Below are 16,726 nucleotides of genomic sequence, written 5' to 3'. Positions count from 1 at the left end.
TGAGGATCGTGTAACCGTGGCCCCAGAAGCGGGGTATAGTCCGGACAGCAGGGAAGGCGTCCATTTCCTGGATACAAATACCCTAAGAAGTGCCCGGCGGGACTAATGGTCAGTGGCCCCCTGTCAAGAAAGGAAATGACCCTAGGACTAGTGGAGTTGGTCACACAGTGCCATGTGAGCCAGGAGAATGAAAGGCCTAGTAGTGTCGTTAAGAGCCCAGAAGCCAGGAAGCGGTCGGCCATTAAATTGAATTATAAAGTGGAGTGTTGAGGGAACCCCAACAGGACCAGATCGGACAGTGAAGAAAATAGGTGTTGTAAGTGAAGTGCAGAAGATGAATCCTGTACATACTGTTGAGAAGAAACCTAGTAAAGTTCCATTGCTTGAAAAGACTACTACTGCGTGCAGTTTATTGCCTCAGTGTGGGAATGGACTGTATGGAAGACATCCTTCTAGTAACATGGCGACCGGGAGGCAAGGGGTTACGGAGCAGCTGCGCTGCTGCCTGGTACTGCCCGTGACCACAACTACTGGTGCCTGTGTGGTGCCCCTGACCTGGTCAGGCACCACTGAGTACTGCACCCATGCTGGGTCAGTACTTCCAGGTAATTCCAAAGACTGAAATAGAGTGTGTACACACAGACACATAGCAACTAGGTCTCCCACACTCTAGAGGGGACCCTTGGGCAGACCCAAGAGGAGGCGTTCCTCCACATCTAATCTAGGGGTGTAGGGGAGGGGCTGGAAGCTAAGGTGGCAGTGGCTTTCAGGAAAGAGTAGAAGAGCCAGTCTGAAGTGGAGAGCGCAAGAGAGAAGGAGTGAGCTGGCGCATGGACACGCTAGTCAGACCCTGCATGTGTAGTAGCTGTTAGCGGGGGAGAAAGGTTAGCAGTAGTTGGACAGAAAGATGCTGAGGAAGTCAGCTGGTCGTGTACAGAGACTCCTGGTAACTAGGCACGCACTGGGAACAGGTCCCTAGAGTAGATGTCTATTTATTTGGTCTGCTAAACCTGTCAGTGGGGGGGAACCACAAGTCCCACACCAACCAACTAGAATCCGAGCATCAGCAGCAACGAGGGGGCCCATAAGGAGGATCGAGCCTGGAGCCATCTTTCTTGGTCCACGCTGCCAGCTAACGGGCCAAAAAAGGGAAAAAATGCAGTAGCGACTTCCCTGGATGAATCCCATGGTACTTCAAGTCAGAGGTTATCCGAAACAATAAGTGCTAGGAAGGCGAGTTAACGGTTACCCTTAGATCAGCCTGAAAGAGTTCCTGGTTCTGTGGAGATGGCCTGAGCTGTAGCTTGTTTGTTCAAACGTAATAAGAATATCTGTGTATGTAAATAATCAAAATATAGATGTAGTTGCATAATTATCTGTCTGTCTATGTAGCCATCGCATAGACCCATAATATAATTCTAAGCTGTATAGTCAAGAAGGGGTTACCAAGGATAAGTGAACAGATGTACAAATAATGGAAGTTTTCAAATGATGAGTAAAAGTCTTATCAGTAGTGTTCACACAGAAAGAATGTACGACGAACAAAGATGTGTTTTAAAACATGCTGGGAGAAATTGAGGAGTGGAACACTCCCTTAAACTTTGTGTTTTATTTTCAAGGTCGAAGGTGCCTTCTGTATAATTAAGTTTTTTTCTAAATACACGAGTCAGTTGATGACGCTGGCTGAAGGAGAGAACATGTCTCATGTGTTCATTGTCTGATACATTAATATCAGCACTGATATACAGCTAATACAGCACCGGCCTCTGAATATCCTAAACGAAGACTCCATTAGCAGTCTTCACTCAAATTCCTCCCTTGACAGTTCCACCTGGTTTATCTCAGCATTGCCCGGGTTACCTCACAAAAACAATTGAAAGTGAGTAAACAAGTTGAAAGACACCTTTGACTGAGACTGTGTTATTCTGGGACTTGTTGTTCCACACACCAGAGCCCCTGGGGCCTGCCTCACTCACGGGAGGCCACACCATCAGACTGCAGATTCCCTCAGCCTCAGACGCTCGTTAAACCTGCAGTGGCGGTCACCCATAACCCTGACCGCAAAACGTGAGTGGCGTCACGACTCCCATGTAAATAAACCTGACATACCTGTTGCCAGCCGTAATCAAGTTGAGCCCCTGTGGCATCCAAGAAGGTGGAGTGACGTCCCTGAGGCGACCGCTACAGGTGGGCAGCACACCTGCCCTGTGTCCCCCGTTAAAGGGGCATCATACTGTGCATGTGGAGGTTACGGTAGGGATAAAATGCATAGTGCTGACATATTGTGTGGGTGGCATCATGCAGTTATAATGTGTGGAGGACCATATTGGGAGGGTCTTACTGTATGGACACCATGGAAGGCATTTCATAATGGATGGGACTTGAAGGGGCATCACTACTTTTGAGTACATGCCACAAAACAATTATCTCGTCTCTGTCCTGAAAAATTGTAAATTATACACTTCATAACCATGCTAAGTAAGTTTTATTTAGGGGTGAGTGGTTTGAAAGAGTTTTCAACTTACATTTTAGCTTTGGGACCCAATAATTTCTATGCTCGCCCCTGCTCTCATCAAATTATCAGGTCACCTTATTAATTAGGGGAGACAAGCTGGGCATTGGATGATTACCTTAGAAACCGTCCTCATCATGTATAGCAGCAACTGTGGATGATCGATATCAAATAGGATGGAAGTAAGGGTCACCGACAATGTTTTTAAGCTTCAATTATACCAATGAAAAATATATTATATACATTGTTCATATATAGGTATATTAGGAAACAAATTCATTTTCAATAGCAAATGGTCATTCTTAGCGGTCCCATGTAAGTTCAGGTTCTATGGGTCCATCGCACTTTTTAAAGTTTGCTTCTGGACCCGGACTTGACCTAAATTTTGAATTAAAGTCACTGATTGGCAGTTCGGGTCTCCACCCACATGCAGCCAGTTATAAACAGAACACTTCGTAGTGAGGGTGGGCAGGATGTTTGCCTTTTTTTTGTGTAGTGCACACTACATCTAATCACGCTGTTGTTACTCCGAATACGAGCCACTCAAACACTGCAAGCAGCTCACACAGGGTTTAGCATCGAGCACAGCGCTGCTTGCGCAAATGGTTTGTAAAGTACCCAAACTCTGTTTTCTTCGGAAATGTCTGAGTTTCTACCGAACGCTGAACTTCAGGTCCTCTCACCTCTAGTCATTGGTAATGATATACATTCTCTTTTATCAATTTAGTGCCCTAAATTGTTTTCCCTTTCTTTTATAGACACTTGATTTAACTATAAATTCCATTTTTTTTATGTTGTAGATAAAACAAGTATAAAAGAAAATGGCTACTTCCCTGTGTGCTTTCTTTAATGTACAACAGCTGATTTCTCTGTAAATCATTTTGCACATTCTGAATATAAAAATGGTTTCTGCCCCGTGTGAGTTAACAGATAGGTATCAAGACTATTTCTCTGTATCACATTTTTCACATTTGAAACATCAAAATGGCTTCCTCCCTGTGGAGTTCTCTGATTTTAACAATATGGTGTTTCACAAAAACATATTTACCGTAATCTGAACATAAATATGACTTCTTCCCTGTGTCAATTCTCGGATTCAACGTTAAAACTGATTTTCGTTTAAAATGTTTTCCACATTCAGAGCATGAAAACAACTTGCTTTCTCTATGGCTCATAGGATGCTAAATTGCATATTGATTCTCTATATAAACCAACTATTTTACTGTATTAGGAAAAGCACCCAATTATATTCTTACTTCACTGTTTTCACAAGGAAAACACATGCTATAATTTCCATAAAATATGTACTTTATTATAATAATTTAAAATCATATAAACCGTACAATTTTTCAAACAGGGGGTTCGCAGGTAGGACACCATGCAATCCTCAACAAACAATCATAAATTAAAGTATAGTATACTATAATGGCAGAAAAATTGCAGATATATCAATCTGATGACTTCATAACTCGTTAAATGCCGATTGCATATTTTGAATGTAATTATATGATGGAATTTTTTTGTTTGTATAGTCAAAATACTGAATAGCCCTGCAACCAGGGCAATAACCGTATGCTATGTATCAATTGCACATAGTGAGCATAAAAACGGCATGTTGGAGATATGGTTCCTAGGAATATATCATAGTATATTATAAAGAGTTTTTGCATATGGTCATACCTAGGAAAGTGGTCAGAATGTCCTTGGTGTGTGCCGCCTGCCCGAAAGGAACGATGTGGATGCCCGTGTCCTTAAGAGTACCAACACATGTTTCCACCATCTTCTTCACCATCATATGATGCTAAGTAACATGTGATTTAGTAGAAAAACATTTCAGGCATTCTGAACAATGGTTACTCCCCGTGTGAATTTTCTGATGTGAAATAAGTTCATATTTCCTAGAAAATCATTTCCCACATTCTGAACAAGCAAATGGCTTCTACCCTGTGTGAATTCTCTGATGTCGAAAAACATGTGATTTAGTAGAAAAACATTTCCCACAGTCTGAACATGAAAATGGCTTTTCCCCTGTGTGAATTCTTTGATGTCGAAGAACATGTGATTTAGACAAAAAACATTTCCCACAGTCTGAACAAGAAAATGGCTTCTCCCCTGTGTGTATTCTCTGATGTCGAAGAACATGTGATTTAGTAAAAAAATATTTCCCACATTCTGGACATGAAAATGTCTTTTCCCCTGTGTGAATTCTCTGATGATTAACCATGTCAGCTTTTGTACTAGAACATTTCCCACAGTCTGAACATGAAAATGGCTTCTCCCCTGTGTGAATTTTCTGATGTGAAACAATTTCAGATTTCCTAGAAAAACATTTCCCACATTCGGAACAAGAAAATGGCTTCTCCCCTGTGTGAATTTTTTGATGTGAAACAATTTCATATTTCCTAGAAAAACATTTCCCACATTTGGAACAAGTAAATGGCTTCTCCCCTGTGTGAATTTTCTTATGTTGAAAAAGATTTGATTTTGTAGAAAAATATTTCCCACATTCTGAACAAGAAAATGTTTTCTCCCCTGTGTGAAGTTTCTCATGTTGAACAAGATTTGATTTAGTAGAAAAACATTTCCCACATTCTGAACAAGAAAATGGATCATCTCCTGTGTGAATTCTCTGATGTTTAACAATTTCTCTTTTCGTGAAAAAACATGTTCCACATTCTAAACACAAAAATGGTTTCTCCCCTGTGTGAATTCTCTGATGTGAAACAAATACAGATTTCCTAGAAAAATATTTCCCACATTCTAAACATGAAAATGGCTTTTCCCCTGTGTGAATTCTCTGATGAATAACCAGGTCAGATTTTGTACTAGAACATTTCCCACATTCTGAACATGAAAATGGCTTCACCCCTGTGTGAAATTTCTGATGTGAAACAAGTTCAGATTTCGTGGAAAAACATTTCCCACATTCTGAACAAGAAAATGGCTTTTCCCCTGTGTGAATTCTCTGATGTCGAATAACATGTGATTTAGTAGAAAAACATTTCCCACATTCTGAACATGAAAATGGCTTTTCCCCTGTGTGAATTCTCTGATGATTAACAATATCAGCTTTTGTAGTAAAACACTTTCCACATTCTGGACAAGAAAAAGGCTTCTCTCCTGTGTGAATTCTCTGATGCTGAACAAGATGTGATTTAACAGAAAAACATTTCCCACATTCTGAACAAGAAAATGGCTTTACTCCTGTGTGAATTCTCTGATGTCGAAGAACTTGTGATTTAGCAGAAAAACATTTCCCACATTCTGAACATGAAAATGGCTTTTCCCCTGTGTGAATTCTCTGATGCTGAAGAGCATATGATTTATCAGAAAAACATTTCCCACATTCTGAACATGAAAATGGCTTTTCCCCTGTGTGAATTCTCTGATGCTTAACAATATCAGCTTTTGTAGCACAAGATTTCCCACATTCTGAACAAGAAAATTGCCTCTCCCCTGTGTGAATTCTCTGATGTATAACAAGTTTTGATTTCTTAATAAAACATTTACCACATTCTGAACATAAAAATAGTTTATCCCTTATGGAAGCTATTTTATGTTCAACAGCCCTTCTGTGACTTTCATTTTGCATATTGGTCCTTGAGAAAGCAGAAGAAAGGCCCTTGGATTCAGATGTATTAGGTGTATGTTCTTTACATGTATCTGTTGCAAATTCTGATATCAGATGTTCTTCTGAGCTCCTAGTACAGTCATCTGCTAAGAATAAAACTAATTTTATTATTTTTCAATAACACTTCATTGGAATTATATTAATTTATTATATGCTTTATAATATTTCTTTCCAAACTGTAATACAATTCAGTTATTAAAGGGAACCTATCACCAGATTTTGGTCTTCTAAACTAAAACTAGCACCTTAAGCAGCTTTTGTGCTGCTTTCTATAAAGGTACCTGTTACCCCCTGACCCCCTTGGGTTCTCCAAAAATACCTTTATAAAATCTCCCCCATGTATGTAAATTGTCCAGTCCGGTCCAATGGGCGTCCTAATCTGCGCCTCCTGTCCCTTCTTTCACCGTCCTCTTTTGCCGATTAACAAGGATGACGCCTTTGGCACTATCCACGTAGGCTTACAAAATCTCACGCATGCACAGACATATTCCCGGCCCGCGCAGGAGCACTTCGCTGTACCCAACTGTGGGCAGAGCCAAAAACATAGGTGCACCTGCGCGATCCGGTGAGTTCTCTGAGCAGGCGCGAAACTTTGCCCTGCAATGTGGATGAAGTCACCCGCTTCATCCACATCACTAGGCAAAATCTTGTGTCTGCGCAGAGAATTCACTGGTTCGCGCAGGCGCACCTATGTTTTTGGCTCTGCCCACAATAGTGCAGAGTGAAGTGCGCCTACGTAGGCGGGAATATGTCTGCAGAGAAGTAAGCTTTTGCCCGCCTACGTGGATAGCTCCCGGAGTGTCATCCACATCAATGCGCACAGGAGGACGGCTAAAAGAAGGACAGGTTCCCTTTAACAGACTTAAGGGTACTTTACATTCTGCGACATCGCTAGCAATCTCATTAGCGATATGAAATTCTAGATCACAAGTGCGATCTTTTGAGATCGCACATGCGTAAAATGTCCTATGTGCGATCCCGAAAGATCGCACTTGCGATCTAGAATTTCACATCGCTAACGTGATCGCTAGCGATGTCGCAGCATGTAAAGTACCCTTAAGACAGTAGACTACAATAGAAGGACTGATAGACTATGCTTTTTCAAATTTTCACTTCTCTACTGTAGCCTCCTTTTTCTGATGATTCATATTTCACTGTGTCTGTCATCAGTTCTTTCAAATTACCTGAGAAAACTCATAAAGGAGCCTGTAATTAGTTTTATTATGTGATTTCAGCTTTCTACAGACACTCTGTGGTAGGTACGAGTACGAAGAAAAGAACAGTGGAAGAGCATATTGATCATGTACACATAAGCCATCACTTTGGAGAAAGTGTGAGGTTCTGTATTTATTGTTTAATTTAACAAACCAGTGGATATAAGGAAAAGAGCCAAGTCCTTTATATTCTTTTATATGTCATGCAAGCAAATAGAAACATTGCCCTTAAATATGAATGTGGGTGCAATTCTCAAACTTTATGCACCATTGGCCTCTGCCTGTCATGATTTCCAGTCCCTGGTTCTTTTGTACATTACTTAGCCTTAGTGGTTTTTGAAAGTTTGTGAACCTTTTAATATGTTTTATTTTCTGCATAAATTTGACCTAAAACTACATAAAGACTTTCAGGCTAAGGCGGGCTTTACATGCTGCGACATCGCTAGCATTGGCTAGCAATGTCCAGCGTAATAGCACATGCCCCCATCGTACATGCGATATATGGTGTTTTCTGCCGTAGCGAACATTATCGCTACGGAAGCTTCACACGCACATACCTGGTCGGCGACGTCGCTGTGACTGCCGAACAATCCCTCCTTCACCGCGACATCACCAAACGGCCGGCCAATAGCAGCGGAGGGGCGGAGATGAGCAGGACATAACATCCCGCGCACCTCCTTCCTTCCGCATAGCTGGTGGACGCAGGTAAGGAGATCTTTGTTGTTCCTGCGGCTTCACACACACAGATGTGTGCTGCCGCAAGAACGAAAAACAACATCGTACCTGCAGCAGGAGCGACATTATGAAAATGAACGAGGTGACACAAATCAGCGATTTTTGTCCCTTTTGCGCTCGTTCATCTTCGCACCTAGGCTTTACACATTGCGATGTCACTACCGGCACTGGATGTGCGTCACTAACGACGTGACCCCGACGATATATCAGTAGCGATGTCGCAACGTGTAAAGCCCCCCCTAAAAGTAGATAAAGAGAAACAAATCAAATCAAGGAGTTAAAAAAGTATACTTTCATTATTTTTAAATCAGGAAAATTGTCACATTACTGAGGTCTTTGACTTCACCTACCTACAACTTTATTTTTCTCTCACCTTTCTTTTATACAACAAATTATGTGCTTTAGAGAAGTCTTAATGAATGATGTACATTCTCTTGATATTCAGCTGATGGACAGGTATACTGACGTTTTCTTTTAGAGTTTACTTTCTTTGTTCCATCAATAATGGCAAGCCGTCCTGGCCCAAATGCAGGGAAACAGGCCCAAATAATGATAGTACCACCACCATGGAGCACAGCTGGTATGAGGTTTTTATACTGTGCTTTTTCTTCTTGACACACAAAGCTTCTCATTTAAACCTAAAAGCTTCACTTTGGTCTCATCTGTCCACTAAGGGGCCTTTTGCACACTACGACACACACATCACAGGTGCGATGTCGGTGGGTTCAAATTGAAAGTGACGCACATCCGGCGTTGCTGTCGACATCATAGTGTGTAAATCCTGTATGATGCGATTAATGAGTGCAAAAGCATCATAATCGTATCATCGGTGTAGCGTCGGTCATTTCCAGGAATTGGAAAAGACCGATGTTACGATGTTGTTCCTCGTTCCTGCGGCAGCACACATCGCTGTGTGTGAAGCCGCAGGAGCGAGGAACATCTCCTACCTGCGTCCCGGCCGGCTATGCGAATGGAAGGAGGTGGGCGGGGTGTTTACGTCCCGCTCATCTCCGCCCCTCCGCTTCTATTGGCCGCCTGCCGTGTGACGTCGCTATGACGCCGCATGACCCGCCCACTTAATAAGGAAGCGGTTAGCCAACCAGAGCGACGTCGCAGGGCAGGTGAGTGCATGTGAAGCTGCCGTAGCGATAATGTTCGCTATGGCAGCTATCACCATGATATCGCAGCTGTGACGGGGGCGGGGACTATCGCGCACGGCATCGCAGCATCGGCTTGCGATGTCGTAGTGTGCAAAGGGCCCCTAAAAGTTTCAATAACCTTCGGGGTTGTCCAGACATGGGCAGCAATGTTCTTATTAATAGCACTGGCTTTTTCCTTGCATTAATTTTCAATGTCTTACTGATGGTGGATATATGAATTTTATCATTCGTTAATGTGAGAGAAACCTTAAATTTACTTAGAATCTGCCCTGAGTTCTTTTGGGACTAAGTAGGCTATTATATGGCTTGCTCTTGGAGTGATCTTGGATAGTTGTACAGTCCTGTGGAGGGTAGAAATGGTCTAAAATGGTCTCCATTTCTATATACTAATCGGACTCAGGATTACTCAGCCTCTTTAGAAATAGTGTAAACTTTTCCGGCCTGATAAGCATCAGCAACTCATCTTCCCATACACTTATTAGTCGCCTATCTTTGTGCCATAACTAATGATGAGCGGACTCACAGATAACTGGGACCGGCGGGTCAGTGTTATCTTTTTTTTTTAAAAAAACCCGGTTCCGTCTATGGGGAACATAATCCGCAAATTAAAAATGTTTTGATAGAAGGGATAGGTGGATGGGAGCGCACACGCTGTGCTTACCGAGGATCTGTCATGGTGGTACGCTGCTTCCAGGTCGCGCATTCACTTCCGAAGCCGATAATTAACATTCATTGCATATGCACTACTTTTCCCGCCCACCGACAACTGTGATTGGTTGCAGTCAGCCACGCCCCCACACTGAGTGGCGGTGTGGCAGCTGACTGCTTCCAATCACAGGTGCTATGCACGTCTATATCGTACAGTAAAAATAAATAAATTAATAAAACATTTGGTGTAGGGTCCCCCCATATTATGATATCCAACCCAGATAAAAACCACAGCTACAGGTTGCAGCTGCCAGCCCTGCGCTTATCTTGGCTGTGTATCAACATAAGAAGAACTGTATGCAGCTTTTTTTTAAAAATTTTTTTAAATAAATCATTTAAAAAAAACGGGAAGGCTCGACAGCTGGGGGCTTTTACTTGAAGGCTGAGGAGGGCCATGGTTATTGCTCCATCCAGCCGAAAAATACAGTAGCAATCTGCAGATGCCCAAGATAAACCAGGCGCTTTACCCAGCTCTTCTCGACTGGTCTGGTGCGGTGGCAATCAATAAGGAGTTAATAGCCCACAACTGCTACTAAGCCCTAGTTTAGTAATGGCAGGCGTCTATGAGACCCCCCATCATTAATCTGTCAGTAAAAGTAAACACAAATACCGAAAAATCATTTATTTGGAATAAAAGACAAAAAAAATCCTCTTCCACCACTTTATTAATCCCCAAAACACCCCCGCAGGTCTGACTTAGCTACATGAGGTCCCATGGCGATTCAGCTCTGCTACTTCTGAGTCACAGCGAGTGGCCATAAAAGAAGACTGCCCACTGTGAGTGCAGACAGAGAATGACTGAGACGAAATCAGCGGTGACATCACTCAGGCTATTTGCAGTCACAGCTGGATGTTAAAATTTCCACAGAAGCCTCCAGCAGAGCACATAAGAAAAAAGAATAACCTTCCCCTGAGCTAATCCATATGAGTACGTATGCTGCAAATACACAATTATGGCGTAAAACACTTTGAGGAGTTGCAAAATCTTGCAACTTTGCATGTTTTTACACCAGCTCCGACCAGATCCACCAAAGCGGTCAGAGCATGGACAGGGCGTGGTGTCGCCTCTCCGAAGATTAGTTCAAAACTTCCACTACTCTGGTGGTGTAATTTACGCCAGAAATCCTACTGATTCTTCAATGCAGTAGCATTTCTGGCAAGGTGCACGCCAATTCAGCTCATCTTATCTCACCACACTCCTTCTGTAAGACTGACGTCCACAGTGCAAGTCTTAAAGGGAAGGTGTCGCGTTTTTTTATTTTTGTATTAAAAATAGTGATTATGAAATCAAGTATTTCCAATACAAAATGAAAATCGCAGCTTATTTAGTTTTTATGTAATTCTTATTTTACTGAAGGCACTGGGGGCTGCCATGCTGGATATGCTGTGTGTGTAACGACAGTAACTCATTCCTTTATGGCAGCCCCTGTGCATAGACTCTGATAGTCGGGCTCCGACCCCATGCCATACGTTACAGTGGGCGTCTGCTGTGACCTGGACGCGCCCCCTGGTCTGTCCAGAACACAACAGAGGGAGGAGTTCAGCGCCATTATTGTGGAGCTCACAGCGTGTGCTGTTGGCTCCACTTTACCCCTGTCACCCGCCGGGATGTGTGAGTACGGGCCGCCTCCCCTCCCCTCGTTACTGTCTCCGATGACATCCCATCCCTCCGTTCTCCCCAGCCCCTGCTCTGCCCCAGCTACTGACGCCGCCACTCCCCCCGCCGTTACCATCTTCAATGACACCCTCCTCCCTCCGTTCTCCCAAGTCCCCGCTCTGCCCGCTGCCGCAGCTCCCCCAGCTCTGCCCGCCGCTGCTGTGTGTGTGTGTGTGTGTGTGTCACAAGGTCCCCATCAGGGGTGATTGTGAGTGTGTGTCGGCGCTTGCGATGCTGTGCAGTGAGCTTCCAGGACCTGCGAGAGGATCACATGGGAAGCATGTGATATCTCCGGATGTTGTGAGTGTGTGCGCGCGATTGTACAGGTATGTGCGATATCGTGAGTGTGTGTGAGTGTATGCGATCGGATGTGTGAGTGTATGCGATCGGATGTGTGAGTGTATGCGATTGGATGTGTGAGTGTATGCGATCGGATGTGTGAGTGTATGCAATCAGATGTGTGAGTGTATGCAATCAGATGTGTGAGTGTAAACGATCGGATGTGTGAGTGTAAACGATCGGATGTGTGAGTGTAAACGATCGGATGTGTGAGTGTAAACGATCGGATGTGTGAGTGTAAGCGATCGGATGTGTGAGTGTAAGCGATCGGATGTGTGAGTGTAAGTGTTCGGATGTGTGAGTGTAAGCGATCGGATGTGTGAAATGTCGGCCGGACGCAGGGGAGGATGGCATGCAACACAGCTGCCTGGAGCGCCCACCGGAGGTCAAAGGGAGGAATGATGTGAAAGGTGTGTGTGTGTGTGTGTGGCACAAGGTCCCCATCAGGGGTGATTGTGTGTGTGTGTATGTGTGTGGCACAAGGTCCCCATCAGGGGTGATTGTGTGTGTGTGTGTGTAGCACACGGTCCCCATCAGGGGTGATTGTGTGTGTGGCACAAGGTCCCCATCAGGGGTGATTGTGTGTGTGTGTAGTACAAGGTCCCCATCGGGGGGGTGATTGTGTGTGTGTGTGTGTGTGTGTGTAGCACAAGGTCCCCATCAGGGGTGATTGTGTGTGTGTATGGCACAAGGTCCCCATCAGGGGTGATTGTGTGTGTGTGTAGTACAAGGTCCCCATCGGGGGGGTGATTGTGTGTGTGTGTGTGTGTGTGTGTAGCACAAGGTCCCCATCAGGGGTGATTGTGTGTGTGTGTGTGTGAGTGTGTGTGTATAGCAGATGGTCCCCATCATGGGTGATTGTGTGTGTGTATGGCACAAGGTCCCCATCAGGGGTGATTGTGTGTGTGTGTGTGGCACAAGGTCCCCATCAGGGGTGATTTTGTGTGTGTGTGGCACAAGGTCCCCATCAGGGGTGATTGTGTGTGTGTGTGTGTGTGTGTGTGTGTGGCACAAGGTCCCCATCAGGGGTGATTGTGTGTGTGTGTGTGTGTGTGCGCGTGCGTGCACGCACGCGCCACTGCATGTGAGTACCTGTGTGTATACCGGTGATACTGTCTGCAGGGTTGTGTATCTAACCCTATCCTGTGTGATACTGTCTGCTGAGCCATGTATCTAATCCTCTCCTGTGTGATACTGTCTGCTGAGCCGTGTATCTAATCCTCTCCTCTGTGATACTGTCTGTACGGCTGTGTATCTAATCCTGTCGTGTGATACTGTCTGCTGAGCTGTGTATCTAAACCTGTCGTGTGATACTGTCTGCTGAGCCGTGTATCTAATCCTATGTTGTCTGATACTGTCTGCACGGCTGTTTATCTAATCCTCTCCTGTGTGATACTGTCTGCATGGCTGTGTATCTAATCCTCTCCTGTGTGATACTGTCTGCTGAGCTGTGTATCTAATCCTCTCCTGTGTGATACTGTCTGCTGAGCTGTGTATCTAATCCTATCGTGTAGTACTGTCTGCAGGGCTGTGTATCTAATCCTATCGTGTAATACTGTCTGCAGGGCTGTGTATCTAATCCTATGTTGTGTGATACTGTCTGCTGAGCTGTGTATCTAATCCTATCCTGTGTGATGTCTGCAAAGCTGTGTATCTAATCCTCTGCTGTGTGATATGCTCTGCACGGCTGTGTATCTAATCCTATCCTGTGTGATACTGTCTGCAGAGCCGTGTATCCAATCCTATCGTGTCATGCTGTCTGCTGAGCTGTGTATCTAATCCTATCCTGTGATACTGTCTGCTGAGCTGTGTATCTAATCCTATCGTGTGATACTGTCTGCTCAGCTGTGTATCTAATCCTATCCTGTGTGATGTCTGCAAAGCTGTGTATCTAATCCTCTGCTGTGTGATATGCTCTGCACGGCTGTGTATCTAATTCTATCCTGTGTGATACTGTCTGCTGAGCTGTGTATCTAATCCTATCCTTTGTGATTCTGTCTGCTGAGCTGTGTATATAATCCTATCCTGTGTGATACTGTCTTCTGAGCTGTGTATCTAATCCTATCCTGTGTGATACTGTCTGTAGAGCCGTGTATCCAATCCTATTGTGTCATACTGTCTGCTGAGCTGTGTATCTAATCCTATCCTGTGATACTGTCTTCTGAACTGTGTATCTAATCCTATCCTGTGTGATACTGTCTGCAGAGCCGTGTATCCAATCCTATCGTGTCATACTGTCTGCTGAGCTGTGTATCTAATCATGCACGGTGTGATACCGTCTGCTTAGCCGTGTATCTAATACTCCTGTGTGATACTATCTGCTGAGTCGTGTATCTAATCCTATCCTGTGATACTGTCTGCACAGCTGTGCATCTAATCCTATCCTGTGATACTGTCTGCACAGCTGTGTATCTAATCATGCACGATGTGATACCGTCTGCTTAGCCGTGTATCTAATACTCCTGTGTGATACTATCTGCTGAGTCGTGTATCTAATCCTATCCTGTGATACTGTCTGCACAGCTGTGCATCTAATCCTATCCTGTGATACTGTCTGCACAGCTGTGTATCTAATCCTATCTTGTGATACTGTCTGCAGGGCTGTGTATCTAATCCTATCCTGTGTGATACTGTCTGCTGAGCTGTGTATCTAATCCTATCCTTTGTGATTCTGTCTGCTGAGCTGTGTATCTAATCCTATCCTTTGTGATTCTGTCTGCAGAGCTGTGTATCTAATCCTATCCTGTGTGATACTGTCTGCTGAGCTGTGTATCTAATCCTATCCTGTGTGATCCTGTCTGCTGAGCTGTGTATCTAATCCTCTCCTGTGTGATACTGTCTGCTGAGCTGTGTATCTAATCCTCTCCTGTGTGATACTGTCTTCTGAGCTGTGTATCTAATCCTCTCCTGTGTGATACTGTCTGCACAGCTGTGTATCTACTCCTATCCTGTGTGATACTGTCTGCAGAGCCGTGTATCTAATCCTATCCTGTGTGATACTCCTGCTGTCCTTGGTGACACTCTAAGCTGGGTTCACACATAGCGACAGCGACATCACTGTTACGTCACCATTTTCTGTGACGTAACAGCGACCTTGTATGTCGCTGTTATGATCGCTGCTTACTGCTTAGCTGTCAAACACAGCGATGCAGCAGCGATCATAACGTCGCTACATGTGCAGAGAGCAGGGAGCCGCGCACACTGCTTAGCGCGGCTCCCTGCTCTCCTAGCTACAGTACACATCGGGTTAATTAACCTGATGTGTACTGCAGCTACATGTGCAGAGAGCAGGGAGCCGCGCACACTGCTTAGCGCTGGCTCCCTGCTCTCCTAGCTACAGTACACATCGGGTTAATTAACTTGATGTGTACTGCAGCTACATGTGCAGAGAGCAGGGAGCCACGCACACTGCTTAGCGCTGGCTCCCTGCTCTCCTAGCTACAGTACACATCGGGTTAATTAACCCGATGTGTACTGCAGCTACATGTGCAGAGAGTAGAGAGCCGGCACTGGCAGCGAGAGCGGCGGAGGTTGGTAACGAAGGTAAATATCGGGTAACCACCTTGGTTACCCGATGTTTACCCTTTTTACACCTTACCGCAGGCTGTCAGATGCCGGCTCCTGCTCCCTGCTCGCTTCATTTCGTCGCTCTCTCGCTGTCACACACAGCGATCTGTGCGTCACAGCGGGAGAACAACAATAAAAAAAAGGAACCAGGGCTGTGTGTAACGAGCAGCGATCTCACAGCAGGGGCCAGATCACTGCTCAGTGTCACACACAGCGAGATCGCTAATGAGGTCACTGCTGCATCACAAAAACCGTGACTCAGCAGCGATCACAGCAGCGATCTCGCTGTGTGTGAAACACCCCTTAGACATTTCTGGTCACCAGGAAAATGGCTCTGCACTATGTCCCTACATGTCATTCTCTGTTATCTGTTGCAAACACTCAGATTAGGAGGGGGGAGGCATGCCATCACACACAGGAGAGCAGACTCCGCCCACTTTACGGCAGGCTGTAATCTGAGCTTTTTATACAGTGGAAATTCAGTAGGATTTCAGAAGCTGCTCCCCCTAGTGTTTAACAGTGGAAAATATCAAACTTTTTAATTTTTTTTTTTATATTTTGCACAATTTAAAAAAAAAATAATATTTAAACAAAACATTTAAACATTATTACTTTACATTTTTTCAGTTATTATTATTATTTTTTTTTTTTGACGATACCTTCCCTTTAATAAAGTAGCACCTACATTTTTTAGGGTAAAGTCCACATAAAAAATTTCATGTGAATACACTCTGATAAATCATATAATTATTATAGAAGCCAGTGATGGGAGTAAAATCTGTGACTTTTCTGCATTTAGTGGTCACTACTCACCTGTGCGGTTATCTGTAGGAATCTTCTCTTTACACCGCTCATCACCCCTCACATATGTCTCTGCAGTATTAATATGGGTCAGATCTTCACCCTGAAACAAATATTGTAAAAGTCATAGTCAGATGGAGAAGTCGTGAGAAATGATTCAGAAGAACAGGAAACATCATAAATGAACATGATGATCAAAACTGACAGCAGTAGATATCACAGAGCTGCAGGTCTCCTGTATAACCCAACCTGTCACCTCCTAATTGTAACCAGCAGTCTCCATAACCAGAAAATTGTGAGAAGATCCAGACAACATCCAATGTCTATGATCAGCTTTATCCTGTCATCTCCACCAAGTATAAACCATACACTGAATGGCCACATTATTACAGACACCATCTA

The 16,726-nt window shown here is 44.2% G+C and overlaps 1 protein-coding gene across 3 annotated transcripts in view; it reads right to left on the bottom strand.

Annotated features, from left to right (window-relative positions):
• Positions 1 to 16,726, bottom strand: part of LOC142311974 (uncharacterized) — a 49,692-nt gene that overhangs the window by 9,474 nt on the left and 23,492 nt on the right. Inside the window, exons 9-10 of one of the 3 annotated variants that reach the window (XM_075350841.1) lie at positions 16,337 to 16,427; positions 4,456 to 6,226 (exon numbers count right to left, since the gene is read on the bottom strand). In XM_075350841.1, the coding sequence (XP_075206956.1) occupies positions 4,456 to 6,226; positions 16,337 to 16,427 (1,862 nt within the window). The remainder of the gene's footprint in view (positions 1 to 4,455; positions 6,227 to 16,336; positions 16,428 to 16,726) is intronic. The other 2 variants (XM_075350842.1, XM_075350840.1) reach the window with 2 other exon arrangements.

This window comes from Anomaloglossus baeobatrachus, chromosome 5, assembly GCF_048569485.1.
Source record: "Anomaloglossus baeobatrachus isolate aAnoBae1 chromosome 5, aAnoBae1.hap1, whole genome shotgun sequence".
Classification (NCBI taxonomy): domain Eukaryota; kingdom Metazoa; phylum Chordata; class Amphibia; order Anura; family Aromobatidae; genus Anomaloglossus; species Anomaloglossus baeobatrachus.
This window is presented reverse-complemented; position numbering and strand designations above follow the sequence as displayed.